The sequence below is a fragment of the Penicillium chermesinum genome (genome assembly GCF_028974085.1).
Source record: "Penicillium chermesinum strain IBT 19713 chromosome Unknown utg000007l:1.0-2695246.0:1.0-2697696.0, whole genome shotgun sequence".
Taxonomy (NCBI): domain Eukaryota; kingdom Fungi; phylum Ascomycota; class Eurotiomycetes; order Eurotiales; family Aspergillaceae; genus Penicillium; species Penicillium chermesinum.
Genome location: NW_026695317.1, coordinates 1,089,033 through 1,116,226, shown reverse-complemented (window position 1 = coordinate 1,116,226; position 27,194 = coordinate 1,089,033). Strand labels below are relative to the sequence as shown.

Genomic DNA, 27,194 nt, shown 5'->3' with positions numbered 1-27,194 from the left:
CGGCTCGCAAAAATGAAGCTCTCTTTCATTCTCTGTGCTGTTGCATCTATTGTTGGAGCTGCCAACGCTGTTGCCGTCGCCAACGCCGTTCCCGTTGCCCAGCCTGATGTGGTCGACATCTCCGACATGAAGCTCCGCCTCCGTGGCTCTAGCCCCCGTAAGTAGATGCAATTCTCACCGTGGAACAAAAACTCAATGGAACTAGCCCCTCCTTCTCCCGCTAAGCGTGAGTACGAAACTGCCCCCGAGGTTGTGGACGTCTCCGACATGAAGCTTCGTCTCCGTGGCTCCAGCCCCCGTAAGTAGAGGCATTATCTCTCATGGTCTCAATTATTGACAGAAGCAGCTCCTCCTTCCCCCGCCAAGCGTGAGTACGAGGCTTAAATGGCCTTTTGCTTATAATTCGCTTCCATTTCTATCTTCTGGACGGTTCCGGTGGGGTTATACCTGCTGAAGATACTCGCTACCGTTGCGTCCATGTGGATAGGTTGCTAGATATGATCAAATAGGGGGGAGAAAAAATGCGGCCCCAATTTGCCATAACTCAGGCCTGGTAGATAGTCTATCACTGGATAAATCTAAAATAAGAAACAAATTGGCCAACCGCAAATCTATTCCCGTAAGAACTTGAACTAGACTCTGATTGGACGAGTTTCTGTTTCTATATCCGGGTGCCGTCTACTAGTATATATGAGACTCCTGCCCGTCGGGTCCTAAGTAGTCTCCGCCTCTACTAGCAGCAATCCGACATTTCTATCTTTTTGCTCCTTCTTTATCTACCTCATTTCGACTCATTTTGAACCACAAAGCACTCATATCATGTCGTCTCAGTTCGAAAGAGAGCAGTTCAATATTACCCTCCTTGGCTTATCGGCGAACTTGGGGATGGGCCTATTCAAGATGATAGGTGGTTCCTTCTTCCATAGCCAAGCCCTGAAAGCCGATGGGTTTCACTCACTTGCCGACTCGATAACGGATCTTACTGCCATGGGGACTCTCTATTTAGACTCTGTCAACCTTTTGCAGACAAAATCAGTCCCTGTGAAATTCGAAGATGTCGGTGCAATTGCCATAGCGTCAATGGTGCTCGCTGGTGGGACTGCATTAGGAAAAGAAGCTCTGGCCCAGGATGGTGGCTCGTCGGAGCTAGCCAGTGCACATGCGGTCTGGCTCTGCTTTGCATCGATCATCGTCAAAGAATTTCTGTATTCCAAAAGTGAGCTTCTGCCCCTCCGGCAATACATCGTTTCAAATTCCCGAAATTCCCGACTAAGACACACTAGCTATGGAGGTTGCCCAAAGAATTGATTCCCGGGCTCTTTCTGCAAGCGCCGCGCATCACCGTTTGGATTCCTTCACTAGCATTTTTGCACTGATTTCTATTGTGGCAGGGTATCTATATCCCAATACCCGGCTTATTGATCGAATCTGTGGTGGACTTCTTGCAATTTTTGTTCTCAAGGAGTCCGTCGGTATCATCATCGTGAGCCTTGGAAACATGCTTCAAGGCTCTCAGGGGAAACGTTCTGGCCAACATCATGATTAGGGCTCCGGGATAGAGACCGGCAATACAGGACGTAAGTACATTGGGGCGGTATGTACCGTATAGCGGCGTATCGTCATACCACTTTACCCATGTAAATAAAAAGGCCCTCATGCAACATGATAAGGATTCTGAGTTCATTTCTTGTTCCTCACATCGATTCCTTCATTATGATGTGGTCTCTCATGCGACCATTCCTAACAGGGGTGATTTCTCTCTCAATCATTACCATTACTGTATTTTTCTTCTTGGCTCAGCTAGCTCAATTCTCCGCACCAATTGAAGCAGGCAGACCGACAGTACCGTCACCAATTTCCAAAGAGACTGAACACATCGCACCTCGAGAAAATGTTTGGGCAGACCTGTCAAATCTCGAAGTTGTTGCTATACTAGAGTTTTTCCATTCTAGTGCGCTTGGGTTGAACCTAACCGCAGCCATCAATGCAACCCTCTGGGATGACTTTGTAGTCGGGACCGAAGTGATCCGCCCCAGCAAGAATGATGCTTTGAGTTACATGTCCGGCGCCTCTGAGAATCCACCACCGAGGTATGGCAAACTGGCCATACACCGGGGCACGGAGTCAGAGGTGTACTGGGATGAGTACTCGGTAGGCCCCTTGCCGATTTCACACAAAACGAGGATCGAGCCGTTTGAATATCACCACCGAGCCGACCTAGAGCATGCGAGAAACCTGATTCCAGATGCAAAGTCCTTTAAAGAATGGCCTTACATGATCGCTCAAGAAATTTCGGATATCACACAAGATCTGCTAAACGCCACGATCAACTTCGATGGCCAAAGCGACCCAGATGGACTTGAGCTGAGTTTTCGCGATCCGTGGATCGAAGACGGTCACATAATTCGGTGGTGCAGTTTTCAAAGAGCAGGTACTCGGACTGAGGCCGGCACGATTCTTCCCCAGGGGCTCTATGTCAAGATGGACACTACTGGAAGGGACCCGAAAAATTGGAAGGTACTCAAATGGTATTACAACGGAGAACTTTACTCTTCCACTGAGGAATTCCGCGCTGCATGGGAAACTCCAGGGTTTGAAAAAGCGCCCATTAATTACGATGGAGAGTGGACTAGAATCGAGGACTTTTCATCGGAGTATCCCGAGCGAGATGATCCAGCACCCATAATGGTCCATCCGGGAAAGTCAAGATACCGGCTTGATCGAGATTCTCAGTATGTCTCGTGGATGGGATTCACCTTCTACTGGGCATTCAGCCAGGCGAGTGGCGTGACCTTGTTCGATGTTCGGTTCAAGGGAGAGAGAATCCTATACGAGCTCGGTCTTCAAGAGGCAATGTCGCTATACGCTGGTAACGACCCCGTCCAAGGCGCATTGGCCTACTTTGATAGCTTTTTCGGCATGGGCCGTGCAATGTTTGAGCTTGTTCCTGGTGCGGATCTCCTTCATGTTTCTCATCATCTGAGCTATACTAATCATGATATCGCATTCGAAATAGGCTACGACTGCCCAGCTTACGCCAGCTTCATGGATACAACAATCTATGACGCTGAGCGCACACAGCGTCGGAGAAACACAATCTGTTTGTTTGAATATACATCAGACTATCCTTTGCAGCGGCATTCTACCTCATTCTATGTCACGGTGTCCAAGAATAACTATCTTATTCTTCGCACGACAGCCGTTGTAGGAAACTACGATTATACTGTCGACTACATCTTCTACCTCGATGGGTCTATCGAGATCAAAGTCCGTGCAAGCGGCTACATTCAAGGTGCTTACTTCATGCCTGATGAAAGCAGAGAATATGGATTCCGAGTGCACGATGCTTTCGCTACAAGCATGCACGATCATGTGATCAATTTCAAAGCTGACCTTGACATCTTGGAGTCTCGGAATACCCTCATGAAAATCGACATTGAGCCAAAGGTCAAGTCGTTCTCATGGCTGGAAGGAAAATCAATGAACACAATGGGCCTTACAAAGAGCTCAATTAAGAAAGAATCGGGCTTGGACTGGCCTGCTAACTCGGCTTCAATGTATGTCGTGACCAAGAATGGGTCAGACAACGCTTGGGGCGAGACCCGAGGATACCGAATCATGCCTGGAAGCGGCATGGGTACACCCGTCCATTTGATACCAGAAGAGTCCGAGCCACTGGGAAAATCAGCACTGTGGGCGACAAAAGCTCTTTGGGTTACCAAGCAGAAAGATGACGAAGTCCGCAGCGCAAGTCCCCGGAACGCACTGAACCGAGGTCAGCCTTTGGTCGATTTTGGCCAGTATCTGGATGACGAGGATATCGAGGAGGAAGACCTGTGAGTGCGGCTTCTTGGGGCCTTTCCTCCTTGTCTGAGCTACGGCTAACAGACTCTATAGTGTCATATGGTTTAACCTGGGATCACATCATGTCCCGCATTCGGGGGATATCCCCAATACTCTTCAGCATACAAGCGCTAGCTCTGTCATCCTGGCTCCTCTCAATTTCCATGATCGTGATGCCAGTCGCAAGAGCTCACAGGGGGTGCGAGTCGACTTTGCGTCGCAAAACGATGGGAGAGCGAAGACACAATTCTTCGGTCATCATTATGAAGAGCTACATTTGGAAGATGTGAGTGCCGATGTGACAAGATGGTTTTCTATCGGCTGACATTCTCTCAGATGGACTTTCTACCCAATTTGGCATCGTATGGGACAGAGGAACACCAAGTGAGGAAATTCCCTTATACCGAAGACATGTTGTCTATTTGAGTCCATAATTTGGTTGTACATTTCTACTGCCTTTGGACGAAGAGAATATGTCCCCATCATAAGCGTTGATAAGCTTTTGGAAGCTCGAAGCTGTTGTTTCCAGCGAGACGGACAAAATAGTCGGCGTTCAATCGCTATGCAAAATTGTCTATCATTTCTTCAAGCATTGGTACGAGCTCTAGTTACCAGAATCCCTCAGAGACAGTGGTCTGGTGCCCATTGTGGATTGCTGTTTTTGACATCCGGAAGTAGAGACTCGGCGCACATGAAATAATAATGGTTTATTCGGGGTTCAAATCAATATATTGTTGAGGGAGTCCGCGCAGGATATTTATATTAGTTTGTGAATGTACAAAAAAAAAAGAGATATGTCCAAGTTATCTAAGCCGAATCATCGGGAGCCCTCTACCTAGCCACTAAAAAACATGCCGGGCTTGCTGAAGAATTCTTCACGCATGATAGAGCTGACATCCGAGTTGCGGTACTGCATCAAGCTTGCCCGATCGAGACCGCGTAATTGCTCTCGCCCTGCCGTGGAGACAGATCGGCTTGCCCTGTACGAGCGACTGCGATTTCCCAGAGTAAGCCGCGTATTCGACGGAACTGCAAGCCCTCCGGGTGACCTCTGTCCTGACGAATCGCCAACAGATATATCAGATAGCCTGGAATGGCGAGGAGCAAAAACAGGTAGACGGGCGGATGACCGGTTCTCGTTTGAATTCGCCAGACTGAGTGCCGAGATGTTGGAGATGGGCCGTTTCAGCGTGCCCGGATAACCCTCGACCGAGCTGTGCAGCGTCGACATTCCAGAGACATTAGACGACCGCCATGAGTGGACTGCGCTGGGAGGAATGGTGATGATATCCTCTTCCACTGTATTCATCACATCTGGTGTCATAGACGCGTCGGTTGGCTCAATCGTAGGACCCGCAGTGCGAGTGCCCATCATCTTCCTCGACTTGCCAATCCAGAGCATTTGCTCGTGCTCGCGAAGATAGCGGTCGCCACTGAAAGACTTCTGCACAATTTGGCGCGTCTTCATTCCCAGTTCACGGCGGTGCTGGCTCTTCTCATACATGCGACGCGTTATGGCGGCCACTTCTTCGGGAGTAGGGGCCGAGGTGAGCACGGGGGCAGGCTCGGTGTCGCCAGCATACTTTGTCCATTCTCCGAGCATGGCAAGCATGGAAATTTGAGCCTTGGCCAGCGCCAGCGCATCGTTTGGTGCTACCACTGCGCTGAATCTAGAGAAGTCGTCCGGGTCGCTGAGCACGCGCAGCGACGCGCCGACATCTGTGCACACTACGGGAGCGCCGGTGAGGGCTGCTTCTCCCAGTGCCAGAGGGAGACCTTCGGAAAGTGAAGAATTCAGGAAAAGCCAAGTATTCTCAAGAACTTTCATCGGGTCGGCTGTTCCACGGAGAGTAACCCGCCCGCGAAGACCTTTCGATGCAATTATCTCCTGACATTCCGTGGAATACGTCGGTGCCTTATCGATAGCACCGTAGATGTCAAGATGGTAGTCATCGAATTTCCATTGGTTGATGATGATATCTGCAGCCAATAGCGCCGTCTTGATGTCCTTCGCATACCAGACGTGTGAGAGCATCGTAACGGTAGGGCGCTCCGACTTAATCTTCTCAACCGGCGTGAACTTCTGCATATCAGTGATACCATTTACCACCGGATCGACCTTGCGTCGGAAGACATTCCGGTGCTCGATGGAGCCCTGGCAGGTCCCGATCTCGACCTCCCACCCGGGATTGAAAAAGTCTGCACATGGCAAAACAACATCGGCGTGATGTAAGGTCAAGACCGACGTGACCCGCATAAGCCCAATTAAGCAGTTCCGAACGAAGGGAGGAAGCTTGCACAAAGCAGAAGACAGACAGAGGTTTGTTTCTCGCCAACTGATGGCATGATCCCAAATTTGAAGAGTACAATTCCTCTTGATCTTGCAGAGTACTCCGTAGGAAGCACTGACACTGTGGTGCGAAGCTTGGAATACCCCAGGAATCTTATCTGGCACAGGAATCGAGAAGATGAAAAGGTAGCGGTACCAAAGCTCGAGGGCAATGTCAAGCGATGAGAGCGTTGGAAGTTCAGTGTCGAGCCATTGCGACGACGGGATCGTGTTGGGCATCTCTTGCGTCAGCCAAAGCTCCCGCCAGCTCTGCTTCACGGTCTCACTATTCCACACTTGTGACCAATGACGAGACTCTTGGAAGTAGGTATTCAAATTCACGAGGGCTCTGGTTGCCTGATGGATATCAGCTTTGGACAGATGGACAGCCCGTGCACCCTTGACAAGTGCCGTCAGGATAGGAATAAAGTTGATCTTGATGTCGAAAGCACTTGCGGAGGTAACGTTCTCAACCTCCGAGTCGAGCTTGTTCTGGAACAGCCCGTGAGTCGGAGTGAGGAAATCCAGGCCCCAAAGTGGGATCACTTTCAAGGACTGAACATTTTGCTCCGTTTGGTGCTTTGGGATACCAAAGTCATTAGCAGACTCACATATCATGTGCCATTTGATGCTGCGCAGGGAGTTGATCATGTCTCGGCGGCAGGCAGAAACACCACCTCCCTCGTTGGGCCAAGTACCAGTATCCGCAGCCATGACATGAAGAGTCGTGTCGGTGTCCGAGGCGAAGTCTTTCGATCGAGTGGTAACGACGGCATCGCCTCCAGGTCCAAAGTTGAACAAATCGCTGATCTTCACAGCCAGCGGTGTCCAGCTGGAGATATCGTCATCCAGATCAGCGCTGGCCATGATAGCATCCGCACGAAGGTCCATATATTCTTTGGCCGCAGTCAAGTTACCCCAGTCGCGGCTTTGCCAGTAAGGTGCAAGGACCCTGTCTCGGCGCAGAATCCGATCGTCCATCCAGCGGACGATGATGCCGTCAAAGTCAGCACGGCCTTTCCACGCTTTCCACATGAGAGACCTTGCACGAGATGTCGATACGGGGAACTGTTTTTTGGTCATTCCAAGAGCTCGGGTGAATATGTTCGAGGTCAAACTGTCGCAATAGAAGAACGGGTTGTCGTGAATGAATCCAGTGTTCTTAGGCTTGGAGAGGACGCCCAGGTAATCGTGCTCAATCATTGGCGGAGTCTGTATCTTTTGCCCATTGACAGTCGTGAAAATGGTGGGATGAAATTTGTGGTCGTAAAGCCACCTGCTCTCGAAGACATCGGCTCCTTGGACGAAAGTTGCCTCAGTCACCTTCGAATGAGGAATCCACCGTTCGACTTTTTCAGGGTGACGCCGGGGAGGAGCACACCAAGCCACAGTGCAAGTAATGTGGGACAACACGAACTCCGCGCGGAGCAGCTCATCGCCAAATTGCGGGTTCTTGCGATAATGATACTTGAAGCGGACTAGGTTACCGTCCTTCATGTACGAACCTGCTTCGATCAGACCCTTGCGGTTGTATTGAACATTCTGCTGATAGTTGTCGCCCTGTACACAGCGACGCGCAATCGGGATCTTTGTTGAAGTCGATCTTTCAAGCGTCAGTCCCTTCTTGGAGGGCAGCCGGTAGTCATAATGGTACTCGTTGATGACTTTGCCGTTCTTAAGCTCCCGTTTGGTCTGAAGCAGCATCTCCTTTGAGTACGCACTCACAGACTTCAGGGCACTCATGTCCTTGGGCTCAATCTTGTGCTCGCCAGCATATTGGTATACCTTAGAGCTGCCGTCACGCTCTTTGTGCCTAAATGTTGTGAAGGTCCCGTCCAGATTTCGGATGATGACCCTGCTCTTCTTAATGTGGATGGTCATGCCCTTCGTCTCCTCCCACAGACATTGGACATTACTGCGGCCATGGAAGAGGAAGATAGATAAACATAGATCCTGCGCCATCTTGGCGTATATCCACAGCATGTTGAGTATGAATACTGATGGTACCCGGACGACGGTTGGAAGCGATTTTGCAACATGGTCAAACTCTCGTTGGAATTCGGGATCGGCGACTAGAGCAATCACAATGAACTTTATAATGCTTCCAAGCTTGTGGTATAGGAAGCTGAATGGAGAGTGGACCATCGAGAGAAGTATTGGAAGTCTCCGAGGCACGTATGGAATGTATCCATATGTCTCTGGCTCTTTGGGGTATACGTCCTCGGTGCTATAATGAGCGTAGTCAAGGATGCTTGCGGCAATGACTGCACCAAGGTTACATCTCGCGACGTGAACGTCAAGGCTGTTAGTGTCAAACTGACATAGGCTATGCTCAAGCCATTGGTGTTCCTCTTCGGACAGATGGGACTGTTCACCCAGGCAGCGGCTAAGCAACAGTTCTCGCACTTCAACGGGCAATTTGTCCCAGTGAATATCTGGCTCGAACCCTAAGCAGAGTTGACGAAGAAGTTCATTTTTAGCCCAGCGAACAACGAGAGCCGGGTTAGGTTCTTCCCGTAGCTGTTGTGCCATAGTGTTGCTCACGCCCCCTGAGACAATGGATTCTGTCAACACAGCATACTCATGGGGAATGCCCATAATCATCTCTGCAACTGCATGAACCAAAGTCTCCGCAATAATCTGGCAATTGGCGGTGATCTGAGAGCCCCGGTTGCTTACACCTCCAAGGCTCACAGCCAGGTGGAGTTGCTTCCCAGAACTGCTAGCCAGAGCTTGGATAGAAGGGCCCAGGCAGCCGCTAGGAACAATCTCAATTTCAATTTCGCCGTTTTCCCATAGAAATATTGCAGACTCAACGATATCACGGGAGTTAGGGAAAGCTTCCTGGATCCGAAGTTCCTCCTTGCGGTTGCGGAGAATGCTCTTGATTTCGACGGCCGGGTGGCCAGTGGCATCGATGCGATACCGACAATCATAGGCCAGAAGAGACAGACGATCGAAGAAGCTCTGGAGTTCTTGCTGGGACCACTCAGGATCAGACCAGGGAGTTGTGAATGCGTGGAAAGTCTTGCCAAGCTCCACTAGAGAGTCAATTTTGGGAGGCATGCCCATCCTCGAGTTAAAAAGAGCCAAGATTGCCACGGTCCAAGTTGCGGCGCCGAGCCCAATTACTTCCGAGTAAGGGAACTGAGGTAGTGTCAATTTGAGAGAGATGCCGACCGGTAATCCTACACAGAGACCCACAAGAAGTGGCTTCAATGCATGAGGCCCGGTGAAGATCTTGGTATACTGATACCAGATCAGCCCAGTATAGGCAATGATATAAGCAAAGAACTCGATCATAGCCTCTTCTGATTCTTGGAAAATCCACAGGAGAGTAGTCGATAACGCAAGACTCCAGACATGCCAAAGAAGAAATTTGAATAATGTTCGCCAGTAGACCTTTCGTCGGAACTGAACATCTCGCTTTTGTGAGGCATGAATGTCCTTGGATACCTTGACAGCACTAGGCTTATTTCCACCGATCGCAGTATGCAGTTCTTGGGCTTTTGTGTCGATGAGAACGGCGCCGATCAGGTAGTAAGCCAGTGCGAACCCAACAGCTTTACGGTTCCGATCTGTCAGAGAGCCAGTCAGAGCAAGAAGATGATCACCACATAGCAAAGTAATCCATTTGTCGAGAAGCGCCAGAACAAAGTAGAGAACGCCGCAACCAATCTCCTGGCTGGATTGACGCCAGTGGATGAAGGCATTGTGGAGACGGAGACCCTTCTGCGAGCTACGCAAAGTATCCAATGCCACTTTTGTCTGAATGTTCCAGCCTGAGCTGAACGGGATTGGACGTGGCACGTCTGCATAGCGGCAGTACCAATCAAGCAGGAAGTTTGTGGATTCCCAGTCCCGAGCAAGCTCCTTGACTAAAGAGTCCTTTGTGCCCTTGACGAAGAAGGCCCGCGATCTTTCTGTCATAACAGCATCCAGAAGGGCCTTTCTTGAAAGCTTCAGGGCAGCGGGGTCGCTCAAATTAGCGAAGACCTTCTCGCTGTTTTCTCCGTGTGCAGAAATATACCACTTGCGAATCTCAGTATCATCGGTGTGTCGGATAGACTGGTACCATGTAACCCATTTTGACATTGTGGAGCGAAGAGACAGGAGAAGAACACCGATAAATACGTAGATGATGGCGAGATAAATAGCCACATCATGCCCGGAAAATGGTGTTACGATGGGTCCCAAGAACAAAATCGGAATACAAAGGATGATTGCCTTCCGACCAGACAGGAATGTTGATCCGGGATAGCTGAAGCTCGCGAGGGAAGCAAAGGTCGAGAAGTATGTGGTGAGCGCAACCAGGTAAAGGTAGAAGATGATGCCTGCCTTTGGACCTTTAACCGCAGAAAAGGCCACAAAACCAATCAACCCTCCTGCCACGGTGAAGGCAATACCGGCGATAAGCCGGATCAGCACAAACATGTTGGCAGCAGCGAATGCCATAGAAATGAGATAGTACGGCCCACCACAGGCTATCCAGGTGCCAATGGCACCCGACAGGAGAAGCGATATCATTAGCGCCATGGTAGCGCTACTCTGGTCATCAAGCGACATACTCGACGACAAATATAGACCACGGCCGATGATGGTGAGCAGGAGAATATCGATCAGCGCAGGGATAGCAAAAACACTAAGAAAGGTGAATCGCTGGTATCCCCGCATAGGCGTTGTTTTATCTTCAGGATTGACGTCAATTTGAGCACCAGCATAAGAAGTGGCCATTTGAGGTGCGCCATTGATCCAACTAGGCGGTTGATGTTTCATGTAATAAGCCCGGAATCGATCAGACAGGAGCTTCCCGAAGTCGCTCGGCGAAACATCAAAATAGGCATCACAACGAGATCCGAGGGCAAATGACTCGGCGAATGCAGCCGCTTGGTCTGGGTGTTGGTTGAAAAGAGGGTTGCGATCTGTCACTTCTTCGAAAATCTCGTCAAAGGCTCCTTTCCGCGCTGCACAAAATATAGCCATTGCTACCATGTCCACGTAAGGGTCGACAAAGCCTTCTTGCACGAGGCTAGAAAGCCCTTCCGTGATTTTAGCGAGTTGGTCCTCTCGGTGCTGCCTTAATACTGTCGAGAAAACTGCATCAACTTCATTAAAAAGGTCTCTCGATATAGAAGTCGACGGGTGCTCAAGCCCTTGATCCTGATACCATTCAACCCTGCTCCTCACGAGTTCTTCAACAGTAGTCGAATTTTGAAGATAACCGATGGTATTAAGCTCCTTTAGCTGCGTGAATGAGGGGCCGTCAATCAGCTGCCTGCGGATGTATGCACATATATTCCGCGATAATGAGCTGTGAGCATCGGTGAGCGAGAGATGCTGCAGGGTGAGTAACCTCTCTTCCGGGCTGAGAGAATCAATATCTTGAATGAGACGGCGAGGGAGATGAGTATTAGGCGCGAGATCATGAGACCAAGCCGCCAATGCAGTTTCCATCTCGAAACAGATATCACGAGGAAACCCCTTTGCGGATAGGAAGGTATGCAAAACTGTTCCGACCAATCCCTGGGCGTTCTTCGATACAAAAATGTCCACGCCCTCGCTATCAACTTGGTAAACAGCCCAAAATCTGGAGTTTTTTGCCTTGGTCAGGCCTGAATCCAATACCAGGCTTACTCTTAAGATCTCTTTTGATGCAAGATCAGCAAGCTCGCGGATCGTGGTCAAAATCTGCGGGTCACGGTCAGAGATATCAGGGATCTCTGCGAACCGACCAAAGAGTGTACCCATCTCCAGGATTTGGAGCCTGGGCACCGGGTGAAGGAGCGAAAGGCTCCTGAGGCGTTGCTGAGACTGGGATATTTCCGCGAAGGCAACTGTTGTAGGGTTTGACCCCAATGGGAAGCAGCCGAGATAGTCGTATTCCTGTCCGGACATGGAAATGGACAAGGGATTCCCTTGAGATTTACCTTGAGCAACCCAATTAGGGGGCTCTCGGAGACGCAGTTTTCCCAGTCCGGGCGACTCTGTTTTGAGCTCTCTTGACTCGAGGAAAGCATGAATAGCAGGAAACAGATCAGCCAAGGTCGACCATCTAGTCTCTGCGTTGCTGTCGGAAAGATTAGATGTTGAGCGCCATACTTCATGTGCTTTCATGACCTCTGGTTCCTTCAACCAACTAAACGCTGGAAGGGGCTCAAGAGTACGTTTGTTCAACTCGGCATCCTGGAGGGCAACTTCTTGGCCGATCCAAGGAACAACACTGTAGAAGTTGCACCATTGCAGAGTCCTACGAACTACTGCATTGGAGAGGCTCACGTCATTACTAGTTGTCTCCCATGCAAGAACGACAAAATCTCTCATGCATGCCTCTGAAACAAAAGCCTTGATAGTTGGTTGCAGGTTGGTCATCTGGAAGTAGTCGCGCTTTTCACCTTGGGGCATGATGGTCGCATTGCGAATAACAAGCCCAGAAACGGCATGATTTTGCAACGAGTTTCGATTTGTCAAAAATTCTGGTCCCTGTGTCTCGAGATAGACTGCCAGTCCGAGACTGCTGACGGCTTCGAACAATTTCTCCTGCACGGATGGAGAGAATGTCTCTTCCCAGTTGGCAAAAAGCACGCCATAGAAGGTGCTCTGACTGAAGGCTCTTTCGACGATGCCTCCAATTCGTTCCACTTTGGTCAATTCGGATCGTTCATGTGACAGTATGCTCTCAAGATCGAGTCTGCCAAGGCATCTTGCGCCTCCTCGCCTCGATATAGCGCTCAAGACATTTTCCTCGAACGGATCCACGATCAAGATGTCCCATTGCTGTAAGATCCGCTCTTGTTCCTCTGTTAACGGATCACTGAAACTTCCAAGGTACACACCAAATGAGGATGGCTTTTTGCCAGAGTGAAGTTGGTTCAAGTTCCAAACTTGGCTCGAGATTTCTTCGAGCCGCCTCAATATGCTCGGATGTACTTTTTTATGAGATCTGGCCCTTGACTATAGTCATATCAGAACCGATGATAACTTTGGTCTTGGACTGGTCATGCTGCGGCCTACCTTGAGGTACACAAACACTTTTCTCAACCCAGACCCAATAATGTACAGAGATCCCACAACAATGCAAGCCAATAAAACCCCAATAATGACCTACGAAGCTCATAGTTAGATACCTTGCACGTACATGCGGATGAGAGTGGAGGAATTTCGAAAGAGACTCACAAATTGCCACCAGTGACTTTTCATTCCACTCCACCCGACAAGGTGTATGGGGAGGATTTTGCCTTTCATTTCGCTCATGGTGATCAAGAAGCCAAAGCACCCTTTTAGAATTGTTTGTGCACACCAAGAAACACAGCTCTTGAAGCCACCAAAACGATCACTTGCTTCCAAGAGCTTCCCCCGTCATTCCACCGTTATCAAAATTCCGAGTGTTGTCCAAGCTGGGAGGCACTCGGAACAAGAGACCCAGGGAAGGGGGTGGGGGACACCACAGAGTCGACAGTTTTTAGGCTCAGACCATCATGGCTGAAAATAACAACTCAGAGATCAATTCTAAAGCCCCCACAAACAGACTGACCGAACAGAGACGGTCAATCACCCGCAACTAAGAAAAGACCAGGCCATGCACTCGGCTTCGCTAACCTTCCACGGCGAGTGGCCGATGGCTGCCAAGTTTAGTTAATAGCGGAGAAAACGCTAACTAGTTAACGGATCTATTTCAAGATTCGCCATTTTATTCAACAGGTTCGAGACTGGGGCGCTAAGCCACGCGATGCATAAAGCACAATGATGAGACACACCGGATTCCGCTGTGACCCCAGATCGTTGTTACCCGACATCAAGTGCCATGTGGGTGGCAAAGCCTCCGGTTTCCAAGAGAATAAACACATCAATCCGACTGATAAAAATCCCGAATAATGGATACTATCTATCGACTAATGCTGTATCCGTCATGGCATTAGATAAAATGCGAAAAGAAAAAGGAAAAGAAAACAGAACCTGAAAATTCGAAATTAAATTAAAATCGCGATGAGTCTTGAGTGACTGCTCTGCGGAGCTTAGTTGGGTATCGTGATTTTCTCTATTTTCAATCAATCAGACGCATGCGAAATTTACCAGTCGGGAAGATCGCTGTTCTGGTTGAATGGACCCACTGAGCTGATGAGAGACCATGAAGGACGAGATGATCTGGTGCAGGAAGTTTCCGCCCTTTCACCAATTCTGATTTCATTTTGTTCCCATATTCCTAGTTTGCATTAGCGCGCTGGTGGTCATAGGCCATGGCTGAGACCAGAGCCGGGATCAATGATTTTAAATACTCTGGGCGGGTTAGGCTGTTTCATGGTAAAACCGGTATTTGCGAGATCTGAAAATTACGAGGCCAGCGATACGATACGATACAGGACCATCCACATCAATAGTTCTCCATCATTTTCCAACCAAGATTGGCCCCATCCAGTCTTGAAGAACAGGTCAGCAACCTCACAATACCGGAGTTCGGGATTCCCACGTAGGGCTTCACAATCATGCCCCCATTGAAGCCATATCACACTTTTTCCTTGGCGCCGAGAACCTGCAGAGTTCTGTGTTGGTGCATCGAAATGGTGGGTTGACCTCGAAATTCATGACCTGGCTGTGAATGGAGCTCGTCTTGTCTCAGCGAGAGTTCTTTTGAAGCTACCCTGTATTCGATTATTTCAATCCCCATTTTTGTTTCATTTTAAATCGAATCTCTCCTCAGCGCAATGTATTCGGACCAAACTCACCCCTTATTCTGCAGATCATGGCCACAAAGCACCGCATGGTCCCTGGACAAGTATCTGTTCCTGCGGGACGCCCCAGGGTTGAGGCAAACCTTAGCCTTTCCGGTATGTCCGTTCGGGTAGAACTGATCAATTATATCGATTAAATCCGAGATCTGCCCCACCGGCCTGGCTAGACATGTCAAAACAGAACCTAGCGACCTAGATGCCAAATCTGTCTTTGGTGGAAATTAGCACCGTATAGGATTCCTGTCCTATTTCGAAGGAAAAGAAGGCGATAGGATGCCAATGCTAGCACACGTCACCCTAATTGTATAGAGAGCTAATCAACTTAGTATTCTGAGAAAGCAGATGCACACTAAGGCAGCCATATCTCCATTCAAGCCATTTCGATTGTATTATCGATCGCTATTCGCGCACTGCAGCGCATCCCCTCGTTTTCGCGTGCTGATTGTCGATATGCCACCCACCCCCACATGGGCTGTTCAAATCAGTGGCTTCCCGGGGCTTATAACATGCGGCACTCGCCAGGTGTTTGGCCTGGCAGTCATCCAAAAGTCATAAGTTGGGAGCCTCGCCATCTCACCACTAGTACAGTTCATACTACTACTAGTACATCACCCTCGTTGACTATTGCGGTTCCATTGTCCGTTGGAAGGGCCACTACTTCCACTACTTTCGCTATCTCAGCCTCATCTCTTGCTGCCTTTTTTCAAGCGGTTCAGCTACTAGTGGTGCCTCGAGCTCTCCTCCACTCTGGCTCTGACATCGCGCCTGTGACTGTATCTTCTTTGAGCACCCCTTCGAGCTCCAGTGCGAACTCTACTAGCTCCACTTTCATTTCGAGCTCAAATACTGCCACCTCGGGGTCAAGCTTTTGACTTCCAGCTTAACGGCCTCAGCTCTTTCTACAACTGTGAAAGTCTCAGTTCCTTCTCCAGCTGATTCCATGCCTTCGGCGGGAATTTCAATTACCCCGACGGCTACGGCCTCATTGGTGGCTGATGCTACTATTGCCAATAACCTACTGGTCATTGCCTCGGATACTGCAGCCGCCAACATTGCCACGTCCGGTCTTAATGCTTACGGAATTCCTTACACAGTCCTCACGGTCCCGCGGACTGGTGTGACTCTTCCTGCTTTGAACAGCACTTCCGGAGGTAACTTCGGAGGTATTGTCGTTGCTTCGCAGGTTGCTTATGATTATGGCGGTACAACTGGTTTCCAAAGTGCTTTGACTACTGATCAATGGAATCAGCTGTACGCTTACCAGCTAGCCTACGGCGTTCGTATGGTTCAGTACGATGTTTACCCCGGGCCAAATTTTGGCGCCACTGCTGTTGGCGATGGTTGCTGCAGCACTGGCGTTGAGCAGGATATCTCTTTCACCGATATCAGTGATTTCCCTACCTCTGGCCTACGGACTAGTGCGGGAGTCAGCACTGAAGGGCTCTGGCACTATCCGGCTACTATCTCCAATACCACTTCCACCAAGGAGATAGCTTCATTCGCTGCCAACTCCGTCACCTCGTCAGACACCACTGCGGCTGTTATCAACGACTTCGATGGTCGTCAGCAGATGGCCTTCTTCATTGGATTTGATACTACGTGGAGTGCCACCTCAAGCTATCTGCAGCACGCCTGGATTACTTGGGTTACCCGGGGTCTGTATGCTGGATACCGCCGAGTCAACCTCAACACTCAGATCGATGACATGCTGCTCGAGACTGACATCTATTACCCTAGCGGCAAGACTTTCCGTATCCGCAATGAGGATTTGGATCGAATTCGCGACTGGGTCCCCACTCTCAACGCCAAGCTGAACTCTGGCAGTACCTGGTTCCCTGAGACAGGCTTCAACGGCAACGGCAACATTGAGAACTCTTCCAATACCGACGCCGGCTACACTGCTTGCAAAGGCGGTGGCATTGAGTACGATTCGCCTCCCGATACCCCTCTGGAATTCAAGAAGCCTCTGGGTACTGGCACCAACCTCTGGCCTGCCACCCCTACCGTCTACGACTGGAGCTTGAACTGCGTGAAGCGCGACCCTCTCTACCAATGGTGGGCCGTCCCCAGAAACCGGGATACCTTTGCTCTGATCTCCCACACTTTCACCCACGAGGAGCAAGACAATGCCACATACTCTGATGTCTACAAGGAGATCAGCTTCAATCAGGCTTGGTTCAAGCAAACCGGCCTCGACCGGGCCAAATACTGGACTCCCAATGGTATCATTCCCCCGGCCATCACCGGTCTCCACAACGGCGATGCTCTCCGGGCTTGGTGGGATAACGGCATCAAGAACTGTGTGGGTGACAACACTCGCCCCGCCCTTCTGAACACCAAGAACGCGATGTGGCCCTACTGGACGGTCACCTCCACCGACGGCTTCGACGGTATGCAAGTCAACCCGCGCTGGGCGACCCGCATCTACTACAACTGCGACACGCCGGAGTGTACCGTGAACGAGTGGATCGCCACCTCTGCCGGCAGCGGTACCTTCGCCGACCTGCTAGCCACCGAGAAAGCCGACACCATGCGCCACCTGTTCGGGCTCTACCACGACCCCTACATGTTCCACCAGGCCAACTTGCGCAATGCGGACGCCGAGCCGATCACCATCAACGGTGTCTCGGCCAAGATCTCCATCTTCCAGGCCTGGGTTGAGACCGTTGTGCAGGAGTTCGTGCGGCTGGCTACCTGGCCCATCGTCACCCTCAAGCACGCGGACATGTCCGCCGGCTTCCTTGCCCGCTACAAACGTGATGCGTGTGGCTACGGACTGAGCTACACTGTTCGTGGTGGCTCTATCACCGGTGTCACTGTCACTGCTACTGGAAATACTTGCAGCGAGCCTATCCCTGTTACTTTCCCTGTGGCTCCTACTGATACCAAAGGTTTCACTACCGAGAAGCTTGGCTCTGACCCGTTGACTGTCTGGGTCAAGCTTTCTGGTTCCCCGGTGTCTTTCACTCTTTCGAAGGCTATTCCCTTTTAGATCGGTGGATGATACCCTGCATCTCTCTCCGCAATACGAAGGCGTGGGTCTGTGTCTGTATATTCTTGTAGATTATATTCGATTCGGATCTATTAGATGGACCTTGTACTTTGTCGGTCAATTTTCTCTGGGCGGCGGGCAAGACGATGAAGATGATTCGTACTTCGGAATGATCGAAGGCACATGTATATCCTTCACAAACAGAGTTTCTCCCCTGGCGGGGGCCCGGCCGCAGAGGATTCGAGTCTCTTCAGTGCTACTTCTAACAGTACTATTAGCTGCAGGTTGATCTCTAGACCTGACATGATCGAATTGAGCCCACATTCCCATCCAAAAGTTGAATAATTCCCCCCCACATTGCATCTATCGCACTCTTCTGGTCAGTGGCATCAGGTCTAGGCTCAAAGGCCTCGGGCACGGAACTTCCGTGCCTGCATCCTGCTAGTGTGCCTGAACACACCCCGTCACCCGCCCTCCCAATTGGGCCGATGTTGAGGGGGTTGCGTGCAGATACGAAGGCACTTATGTAGCCGTAAAGCCATTAGCGGCTTTATTCACACTTGTTGGTGCTCTATTGAGTTAGACGTTCGGTGGCCAGCCTGAATCCATCATGATGCGCTCGCACTGCTTTCCAAGCTCTTCTGTCTTGAAGCCGTAGCGGGTAACTCCCAATTGGTATTGAAGCATGTTATCCAGAGTCAGAGCTGCGCTATGAAAGTAACCGGGAGCATGGTTCTTCCGTCTTCTTTTCTATTTATTTCTTTGGTGTGGGGGACTTTGAACGTTTTACGCCTGAATTGGCTGCTCGGAACAGATGGGGGTGAGTCAATAACCTGTCTGCATCGTGGTTGAGAATTGTCTGGAAGGCTGGGAGATGGGCACCACAAAATCCCATGCCACTATGCATAAGTCTCCATGATGAATCCCGATTTTTGCCACTGCAAGGAAAAATGTCTGTCTCGCTGGCCTCCATCACACTAACAGATCCTTGTGGGCTTGGTCAGTCAGGTCTGGGATAGATGCCCTCGAGTCGGATAAATTGGGAATGTGACTGGTCGAATGCACAAGCACGAAGGATTTTCTGCTAGGCCCGCTTGCATGCCAAGACTCGATTGAGCTGGGACTTTGTTGTGTATGGGGGAGACGCGGATACCGTACCGTTTCTGACGAAAGATCCACTTCATGCATCGGTACTGGGCAGTAATACGAAAACGACAAACCCACAGCCTTAACTTTTCGCCGACCTGACAGCGCATATCCCCTGCAGATTAGGAGTTAGCTCTCAATGGAGAGGTCTTACTGCCGGCAATCAACCTGAGGGCAGAGAGTTTACTCTATTGCAGAGGACGATGAGAGTCGACAGTCACATTAAGCACCGAGGGCACTGAGGTAATCGGGGAGTACCGTTTGTTCCTGAGAGGGCCGGCTGAAGAGTGACGGCGCTTGTGTGACTCGCAATGTCAACCTCAACTCACCAGATCGGAGTCCCACTGGGCTGAGCAGGAAGAACTACTGGAGCGGTCCCGTCTTCTTGGGGATTAGTCTCTTCTTGGCAGCAGTAGTTAAGAATAGATGATTTCTTGGCGTGGACCGGCACTTTGTTCCTGGAAATGGTGTGATGGCCGTCCTCCGGGTTGAAAGGAGAGGGATCCATTTTTGACGAACATGCCATGCGGTGGTGTAAACCGCGACGATCATTCTCGTCGGAAGATCAACACAATTAGTTCCACTACCTTAATTGCGAGCCCGGCGGTCCAGATGGATCAGGCGGTCCACTAGATCTCAGCGTTTCCCCTTTTCGATGGGCCCATGAGACGCGGAACACGCGTTGCTCCGCCTCCGATGGTTTCTAGGCTGCCAAGTTTTCGGCTGCCCTGGGCTTTTCTATGCTGGCCGTTAGCCCCTTTAGAACTAGCCTTTTGCACTGTTTTCACTAGATCCGGTCAGCTGGCAATGGAAACGGAGTAAGATGGAGCGAACACTGCAGGGCTGTGACTGGTTCCGCGCCCCAATTCCAGCCCCCAAACCCTGACGCTTCCCCCGAAGCGCCCTAGCCCGGATCCTTTTTTCTTTCACTTTCTTTGAGCTTAATTATGCCCATTTTTGATCCCTGGGTGCCTGGAAGGATCGCGGTCTCATTAATTGAAACCTCCCGCCTGTGGGCAGCATGAAATTTTCTCGTACTTGAGGCCTATCGACCCTATCCGTCTGCTGATCATTTCTCATTTGGTCGCAAAATGTCGTCGCTCAAGAAGGGTGGCCTTGCTGCGTGGACAGTCAAGAAGAAGATCCTTGTTTTTGGCTCTATTGCCTTCCTGGTGGTCGCTCTGGGTGTGGGCCTTGGAGTTGGACTGGGCGTGGGATTAAACAACGGCGGGAGCGACGACAGCGGCAGCTCCGGAGGCAGTGGAGGCAGTGGCGGAAGTGGTGGCAATGGAGGGAACGGCACCACGACCGGCAACAACACGGTGGAGTGGCAGCCTGTACCAGGCGTGAAATGGCAAATTGTGCTTGAATATGCGCTGAACGATACCTCGCCAGACGCGCCCGTCTACGATATTGACCTCTTCGCCAACCCCAAGTCTACCATCTCCAATCTGCAGCATATGGGCCGGAAGGTCATCTGCTACTTTTCTGCGGGCACCTACGAGGATTGGCGTGCCGATGCGAACGAGTTCGACAAGTCGGACCTGGGTGATGACCTGCCTGATTGGCCGGGCGAGAAGTGGCTCAACACGAGCTCGGCCAATGTGCGCAGAATTATGAAGCAGCGCCTGAGACACGGCGCAGTCTAAGGGCTGCGACGGAGTCGACCCGGATAATATCGATGGCTACGACAACAAGAACGGCCTCGGGCTCACGGAAGACGATGCGATCGATTATGTGAACTGGCTTGCGTCGGAGGCTCATAGCCGTGGCCTGTCCCTCGGCCTCAAGAATGGCGGTGATATCATTGATTCTGTGATTGACAAGATGCAATGGTCCGTCAATGAGCAATGTGCTCAGTATGAGGAATGCGACACCTATGCGGCTTTCATAGCTGCCGACAAGCCCGTCTTCCACATCGAATACCCGAAGGGCGATGATACGAACAATGACGACAATGTGTCTGCCAAGCAAAAGTCATCGGCTTGTGATGCTCCCAGTTCTGGGAATTTCTCCACCGTGATCAAAAACATGGACTTGGATAATTGGGTTGAATACTGCTCTTAGGTGTATTCTATACATAGATGCTATTTGTCCAGCGATATCCTTTTGAAACTCTGTACAATTTGACACGGCGATGGAGCGGACACCTAATATTGATCTCGAGTTCCATAGCTCGCTTCTAGTTCCCGTCTGGATCAGACGAGTTAACTCGAACGATCTATCAACATACGGTGTGTGCACACGGAGTAGCTTCAACGCTCGCGGCCTACCATAAAGCTCAGCCGGGTCCCTTCATCCCAGACGTACATTACAGTGCCCCAGTCGAAGAGTCTTCCATTTCCCACTATCTACTCTACTAAAATGCTTCCATCGCTCTTGCTAAAAGTACCAGCTTAATTAACAACTGTCAGGCCAGGCGCTCGGATTTGGACATAGTACAGCGCGTGGGCCCATCGCGCAATCCACCAGGAATATCTTCCATCGTTGCCCATTGCTAGCCTCACTAGCCTCACGTACCGCCAAGGCTGTTTAACAAAAGTACGTGCGGGGCGTGACAAACAGTCCCGCTAATTAGTTAATTAGTTACTAGACGATCTGGGATAGGCCCGGATCTACACACCCCAGATAGCCTCATTTGCCCTTCAAATGCCAAGTCTCTGCCGGTCTGGCTCGACCGCACAGTACTGCCTGTTCCTTTTAGCGCTGCTGGATTTGCGATCGCTCATTGGCCCTGTTTGACTTCACGACGGGGGATCAGGGAATGACCAATATGTCGTCCAGTACACACGTCACTTTTTGCAGGGATGTGAGAGGCAGAATCGTGAGCGGGAAGCAAAAGGCTCTCTCGTTGCGAGTGTTAATTTCGGTACCGGTGGAGATACAAGCCTCGTCGAGGCTCGAGCTGTCTTTTCTCTTCGTACGCGAGCTTCTGGTCCGAGATGTCTTACAGATTCTTGGGGTGTGGGGGGGTAATAGTCAAAAAGCCTAAAAATATGCACCACTCGATATAGGAAAAGCGAACATGAGTTGCAATACCCTTATCCTGCCACCTGCATATCCCCTGTATTCTCCCATGTAACGTGTTCCAATGGCCTTGCGAGACAGATGCCCCAAAAAGCAGGCCAAACAATGGAATATGACTGGCCAGTAATGTCGAAAGGACAAAGCAAACAAAGCTCAACAAGAATGCATCTACTAACGGCCGCAAGAAATAGTCGTCCATCCAAACTCGGTCTACCCATCACACCCTGATCCTACCACTCCATGACTATACTCCTCAGCCACAAAAAAAAAGAGGACGAGTCTTTACGCACTTGGTCCAGCCGCTCCAGATCCAGCCACTTGAATCATTGCCCCCCTAAAAGCCCCTATAGTCAATAAACCCCAAGAGGAGCACGGCCCATGTCTCGGTTCCCCTCCCCGACGGCTCCTCCCGATTCTAGACCCAACCTGGGAAAAAGAGCCTGAGCTCTCTGACCTTTAATCAAACGTACCTTTGCACCCACACTCCACACATCTGCAGCCAAATTAGCATTGGCGTCTCGACAGAACGAGACGTCCAATACCTTCCGCGATGTTCCGGGTAATTTCCCCCCCTTCGCCAAGCCCGCCTTCTGCACGTCGGACGCACCGCCCGAATCGCCAAGACATGGTGATCTGGAAGATGTGATATGGTTCAAGTTCCTGGACTTGAGCTGCCGGGGTACTCGGTTTGTGTAACGGGAGAGCGGCTGATGTTTTAGGCTTTGTAGGGGGCTTCCTTGGGTTCCGTTTCATTGCAGTGTTGCGTTGCAGGTTTCTATACGGGCCTGAGGGATTGTTCTCGCTATGGGGGCTACGGAGTTGGGCATATTACCTCGTACAAGGACTCGGAGCCAGCACGGCCGGCACGTGGTGGCCAGGTCAGATCGCAAGGGGACACAAAGGTGAAGGACACCATACGGAAAAATTGAGTAGCAGTCGGGGTGAGGTCTTGGCTTGGATGTGGAAGCGCCTTCTACATCCGCTAGTACATCCATAGCCTCGGCGGAGGGACGATGAGACGAACTGCATGTGTCAAGCAATGGGTACGATGGTCGTTTTCGTATATCGACGATCGAGCTGTCGACATCCGATGGGTTCGTTGTATTTATGTAACAATACCACTGTATTAAATACAAGAGCAAAGTGCAAATTACACGACCTTCCGTCACAAAGTGGGACCGTCTAGTGTATGTATGTCTAGGATCGGCATCGTTTTAGCATCCTCTCCTGTGCTTGTGCTTTCGACCAAATTTGTCTGGCAGCCAATAGACATGCTGGTTAGGGGCTGTGTTTTATCACGAAGAGACTATTACGGGCAGTTGAGCGGCTCGTCCTTGGGACTATTGCCATTATTCGCTCTTGAAGCCCGGTGATCCTGGACCGCGGCCGCCATTACCTACATTCATGAATCATTCAATTGAGCAATCGTCATATGTACTAGAGCAGACCTCAGTCATCCATCAAGTCCACAAACTCACTCCATCGGTCACCAAAATTAGCATAGTAGTCCTCGCTTAGGTGTGTAATAAAAACTTCATCCGCGACTCCACGGACCTGCTTCACCAAGCCACGGAGCTTGGAGCCTGCCACGCTGTCTGGAACAGAGTGAATCAGCGCGGCGCGCTGGGTACGATTGCTGCTCGGAATTTCTGTCAGCTGCCTCGTACCATTCCTCTCCAGGAAGGTATCGTATGCTGCCTCCACAACAACAGTGGAGTCTGCGGTGGCCATGTATCGAGAATCTGGCACCGTACCAGGGTTGTGAACCACCTAGACATGTCAGTAATTTATGGCCCCGGAGAAAACCCTTAGAAGGAATTGGGCCTCAAGCAAGGGTACAAGGTAATGCAGGTCGAAGGGATGCAGGGATCCGGGGGAGGAGGAGGACTGGTGGGTCTGGCTCTGGGGAACCATGGAAAGAAAAACAAGGAACAAGGAACCCTTCTGAGAGGATCTTCGTGCAAAAGGAAGGACTCGAGCGAAAAGACAAGACAGACGACACTCAAAGAACCAAAAAGGCGACAGGAAACAAAAGAAAGAAGCCAACTCACAAATGGATCCGGTCCAAACCCATCTAGACTCTTGGCCAGATCGGTTAAATTCTGCAGGTAATCGAAAGCGCTGCCACTGTACCGCTGGGGTGTCTCGTCGACGAATATCCCCCGAACAGCCAACTTATTCGACGAGACGTCGGGCCACGCCGCATAAGTCTCGATATCCCTGCGCACGAGCGAGATATTGCGCTGGGCATACGAGGTATGCACATATCCCAGCAGCCGCACATTCTCGTATGATCTAAGAACGGGGATTTCCCGAGTGTAATTGGCGTCCGGTAGTGCATTTGGCCCTGGCCCACTGCCGGGGTTGATTACGACCGTGAAATTGACGTCCGGGTGCGCGGCGATCCTGGTTGGGCCTTAGCAACGGTTTCTCGGATAATTTGATTCCCGGCTTCTGCGAAAGTGTACGTCGCAGGTGAGATGCCAACGCGCGTGGCATTGCCATGCTGCAGTGGCGGGTGCCGCGCAGGATGCAAAATAGGTGTGGGAAATCGGGGTGGCGGTAAGGCCTAGACAGAATGAAAATGTTGAAACGTACTCTTTCTCCAAGGGAGCCCAAGCCCCTGGCGCTGGGTACACGTAGAGTGGCACAATGACTTTGGATTTGGGGCCCATGTCGTTTTTCTTGCGTAGCTCAGTGACCACAACTGGCGGGATCACGGCAGCACAGATGATAATAAATAGGACTAGTGCTAGAAGGACTCGGGATCGGCGAGACTTGAGGAAGCCTGCCTTGCTCACGTGTTTTTCAACGCTGGTAGTAGACATTCTGGTGGGCACAAAGAGGGCAGAATGGGGCCGGGATTGAGGACAATGGGGGATAGCCTGAGAGAAAGGGGTGGATTCAGCAGCCAGATCTATGTCACCGCTCTATATCCAGAAACCGCCTGGCTTGCGAGAAGCTAGCTCATTTCAACTGGAATTAAAATTAAATAAATAAAAGGATTAAAAGGAAAAAGGGTAAAAAAAAAAAAATAAAAACTGTACGTCAAACTAAACCGATCCAATATTACTAGCGGGAGAAAGTGTAAGTTTCCATACGTAAGTAGTGCCTCTACGTCACCTAAAATAGAATGAGAGAGGTTCGATGGAGTATGATGACATCTTAGATGAGACGTAGAATGATCGAGAACCGTTCCTTGCTCCGATGTATCGGTTGAACCAACTAGAGCCCGGCACTTACCGGTTCATGATGGCTAGCCCTAAGAGCATCTGGTCAGGAACGACCATATGCCACGGTCCAGCCCCATTCCTACAGAGACCAAGTCTGGCTGGTCTTCGGTCTGTTGCAAGTTTTCTCCCTTGGTCCCCTTCCGTGCCCATTCCGTGCCATTCTTAGGACATCTGTGGACATTTGGGGGCGTTAACTAATTTCTTGACCCTCTTGGCTCGTCTTCGGCCGGCTCACTTTTGTTTCATTTTTGCCGCCTGGAATGTGTTGCTTCGAAATCGAATTCGCAAAAAAAAAAATAGGCTATAGCCGGTATATGACTTCAGAGGGTGAAGTGAGACGGATATTTGGACATCTTATAAAGTCCCGGGAGCAATCTCTTGGTATTTCCATGCGGTTCTTTGGCAAGCGCTTCGTGCAGTCGAGGTCATTGGTTCAAGGTTATCTCGCTTTTCTCTGCAGACAACCCTAGCCTAGGGTCTATATTGACTGGACTTTCCATTCGCCGAGAATCTTTCTTATCTTCGCGCTACCATGGAGATTGAGCGCAGGTCGGACGTGACTACTCCCTCCGGGAGTGAGTCGCCGGGATCTGTTGATACCCCAGCCACTGAACGCGGCAATTTGTTCGATGAGCTTGATGAGCTACTGCGAAGACATTCCGTCGAAACCCCATACATCCTTGTGACTGGAGGGTTGGGATTTATTGGAAGTCACACCACATTAGAGCTCCTCAAGGCGCACTATAATGTTATCGTTGTTGACAACCTCAGCAATGCGTTCGAAGATGTGTTCGACCGAGTCGCACGACTAGCTCGAGAATTCCACGAGCAGAATGGAACACCCATGCCGTCTATGCATTTACATGCGCACGACTATCGGGATACAGCCGCGCTGCGACCTCTCCTCGACAGTTATCAAACGGAGTCTCGATGGGGCACCCCTAAATCCAAAATCGCTGGCGTAATTCACTTTGCAGCTTACAAAGCTGTGGAAGAAAGCATTCGACACCCACTCAAGTATTACGCAAACAATGTCGGCGGACTCATCGACTTTGCCGCAACACTTGGCGATTACGGCATCAAAACTTTCATCTTCTCCTCGTCAGCCACAGTATATGGCACACTGGCAACGTCTGGCCTCCCTCTGAAAGAAGAGCTTTGCGCCCACAAGGAGGAGGTATATATTGACCACGACGGCGTGTCCCAAACGATCCAACCTGGATGCACGGGCATCACAAACCCATACGGCCGCACAAAATGGATCTGCGAGACCATTCTCGCCGACCTCGCAGCCTCAGATCCAGAATGGACCATCGTCGCCCTGCGCTATTTCAACCCGGTTGGGTGTGATCCATCGGGCCTTCTTGGAGAAGACCCCCGGCAGGCACCAACCAACCTTCTTCCGGTCGTGATCAAGGTGATGACAGGACAGTACTCCGAGCTATCGATGTTCGGAAGTGATTGGGAAACAAAGGATGGCACAGCAGTTCGTGACTTCATCCATGTCACCGATTTGGCCCGCGGCCATATTGCTGCACTCAGCACTGCCAACGCCGGGAAACTGGCAGAGAACTTCCGGACGTTCAATCTGGGTACCGGGTATGGGAACTCAGTGATGGATGTTGTCAACACCATGGAGGCTGTGTCTTCTCAAAAGATCCCCAAGAGAGTTGCTGATCGTCGGAAAGGCGATGTTGGCTATTGTGTCGCCGTTGCTGACCGCTCGCAGCAAGAACTCCAGTGGAAAACCGAAAAGACCTTGAAAGATGCATGCACGGATATTTGTAATTTCCTCGAGGTCCGCAAAATGGCGATGTAGCGGGGTCGAGGGCCAGGGGTGTTTGATGTGCAGGGCCGGCAGTGCGGCAGGATTTAATGGTTTAGCATCAGGTTTCTTT

The 27,194-nt window shown here is 50.7% G+C and overlaps 8 protein-coding genes across 8 annotated transcripts; 6 read left to right on the top strand and 2 right to left on the bottom strand.

The window, feature by feature from the left end:
• Positions 1–12: 12 nt before the first annotated feature.
• On the top strand, positions 13–384 carry N7468_009124 (uncharacterized protein; the record flags this gene model as incomplete). Its single annotated transcript, XM_058478420.1, has 3 exons — positions 13–157; positions 206–298; positions 347–384. The coding sequence occupies 3 exons, from the start codon at positions 13–15 to the stop codon at positions 382–384; spliced, it is 276 nt and encodes a 91-aa protein (XP_058326750.1).
• Positions 385–819: 435 nt separating this feature from the next.
• On the top strand, positions 820–4,269 carry N7468_009123 (membrane copper amine oxidase; the record flags this gene model as incomplete). Its single annotated transcript, XM_058478419.1, has 6 exons — positions 820–1,216; positions 1,284–1,483; positions 1,547–1,577; positions 1,748–3,836; positions 3,898–4,129; positions 4,180–4,269. 6 exons carry the CDS (start codon positions 820–822, stop codon positions 4,267–4,269), a joined length of 3,039 nt encoding a protein of 1,012 aa, XP_058326749.1.
• Positions 4,270–4,678: 409 nt separating this feature from the next.
• On the bottom strand, positions 4,679–13,414 carry gtb3 (glycosyltransferase family 4 protein; the record flags this gene model as incomplete). The annotated part of the gene is made up of 3 exons (XM_058478418.1): positions 4,679–13,123; positions 13,184–13,273; positions 13,346–13,414. The coding sequence occupies 3 exons, from the start codon at positions 13,412–13,414 to the stop codon at positions 4,679–4,681; spliced, it is 8,604 nt and encodes a 2,867-aa protein (XP_058326748.1).
• Positions 13,415–14,909: 1,495 nt separating this feature from the next.
• N7468_009121 (uncharacterized protein) lies at positions 14,910–15,770 on the top strand (the record flags this gene model as incomplete). The annotated part of the gene is made up of 2 exons (XM_058478417.1): positions 14,910–14,994; positions 15,253–15,770. The coding sequence occupies 2 exons, from the start codon at positions 14,910–14,912 to the stop codon at positions 15,768–15,770; spliced, it is 603 nt and encodes a 200-aa protein (XP_058326747.1).
• Positions 15,771–15,838: 68 nt separating this feature from the next.
• Positions 15,839–17,890, top strand: agd3 (putative extracellular serine-rich protein; the record flags this gene model as incomplete). Its single annotated transcript, XM_058478416.1, has 1 exon — positions 15,839–17,890. The coding sequence occupies one exon, from the start codon at positions 15,839–15,841 to the stop codon at positions 17,888–17,890; it is 2,052 nt and encodes a 683-aa protein (XP_058326746.1).
• A 2,237-nt stretch (positions 17,891–20,127) lies between these two features.
• Positions 20,128–21,103, top strand: N7468_009119 (endo alpha-1,4 polygalactosaminidase; the record flags this gene model as incomplete). Its single annotated transcript, XM_058478415.1, has 2 exons — positions 20,128–20,640; positions 20,681–21,103. 2 exons carry the CDS (start codon positions 20,128–20,130, stop codon positions 21,101–21,103), a joined length of 936 nt encoding a protein of 311 aa, XP_058326745.1.
• A 2,409-nt stretch (positions 21,104–23,512) lies between these two features.
• Positions 23,513–24,891, bottom strand: N7468_009118 (spherulation-specific family 4 protein; the record flags this gene model as incomplete). Its single annotated transcript, XM_058478414.1, has 3 exons — positions 23,513–23,833; positions 24,115–24,469; positions 24,662–24,891. The coding sequence occupies 3 exons, from the start codon at positions 24,889–24,891 to the stop codon at positions 23,513–23,515; spliced, it is 906 nt and encodes a 301-aa protein (XP_058326744.1).
• A 937-nt stretch (positions 24,892–25,828) lies between these two features.
• On the top strand, positions 25,829–27,115 carry N7468_009117 (NAD-dependent epimerase/dehydratase family protein; the record flags this gene model as incomplete). Its single annotated transcript, XM_058478413.1, has 1 exon — positions 25,829–27,115. One exon carries the CDS (start codon positions 25,829–25,831, stop codon positions 27,113–27,115), a length of 1,287 nt encoding a protein of 428 aa, XP_058326743.1.
• Positions 27,116–27,194: the final 79 nt, after the last annotated feature.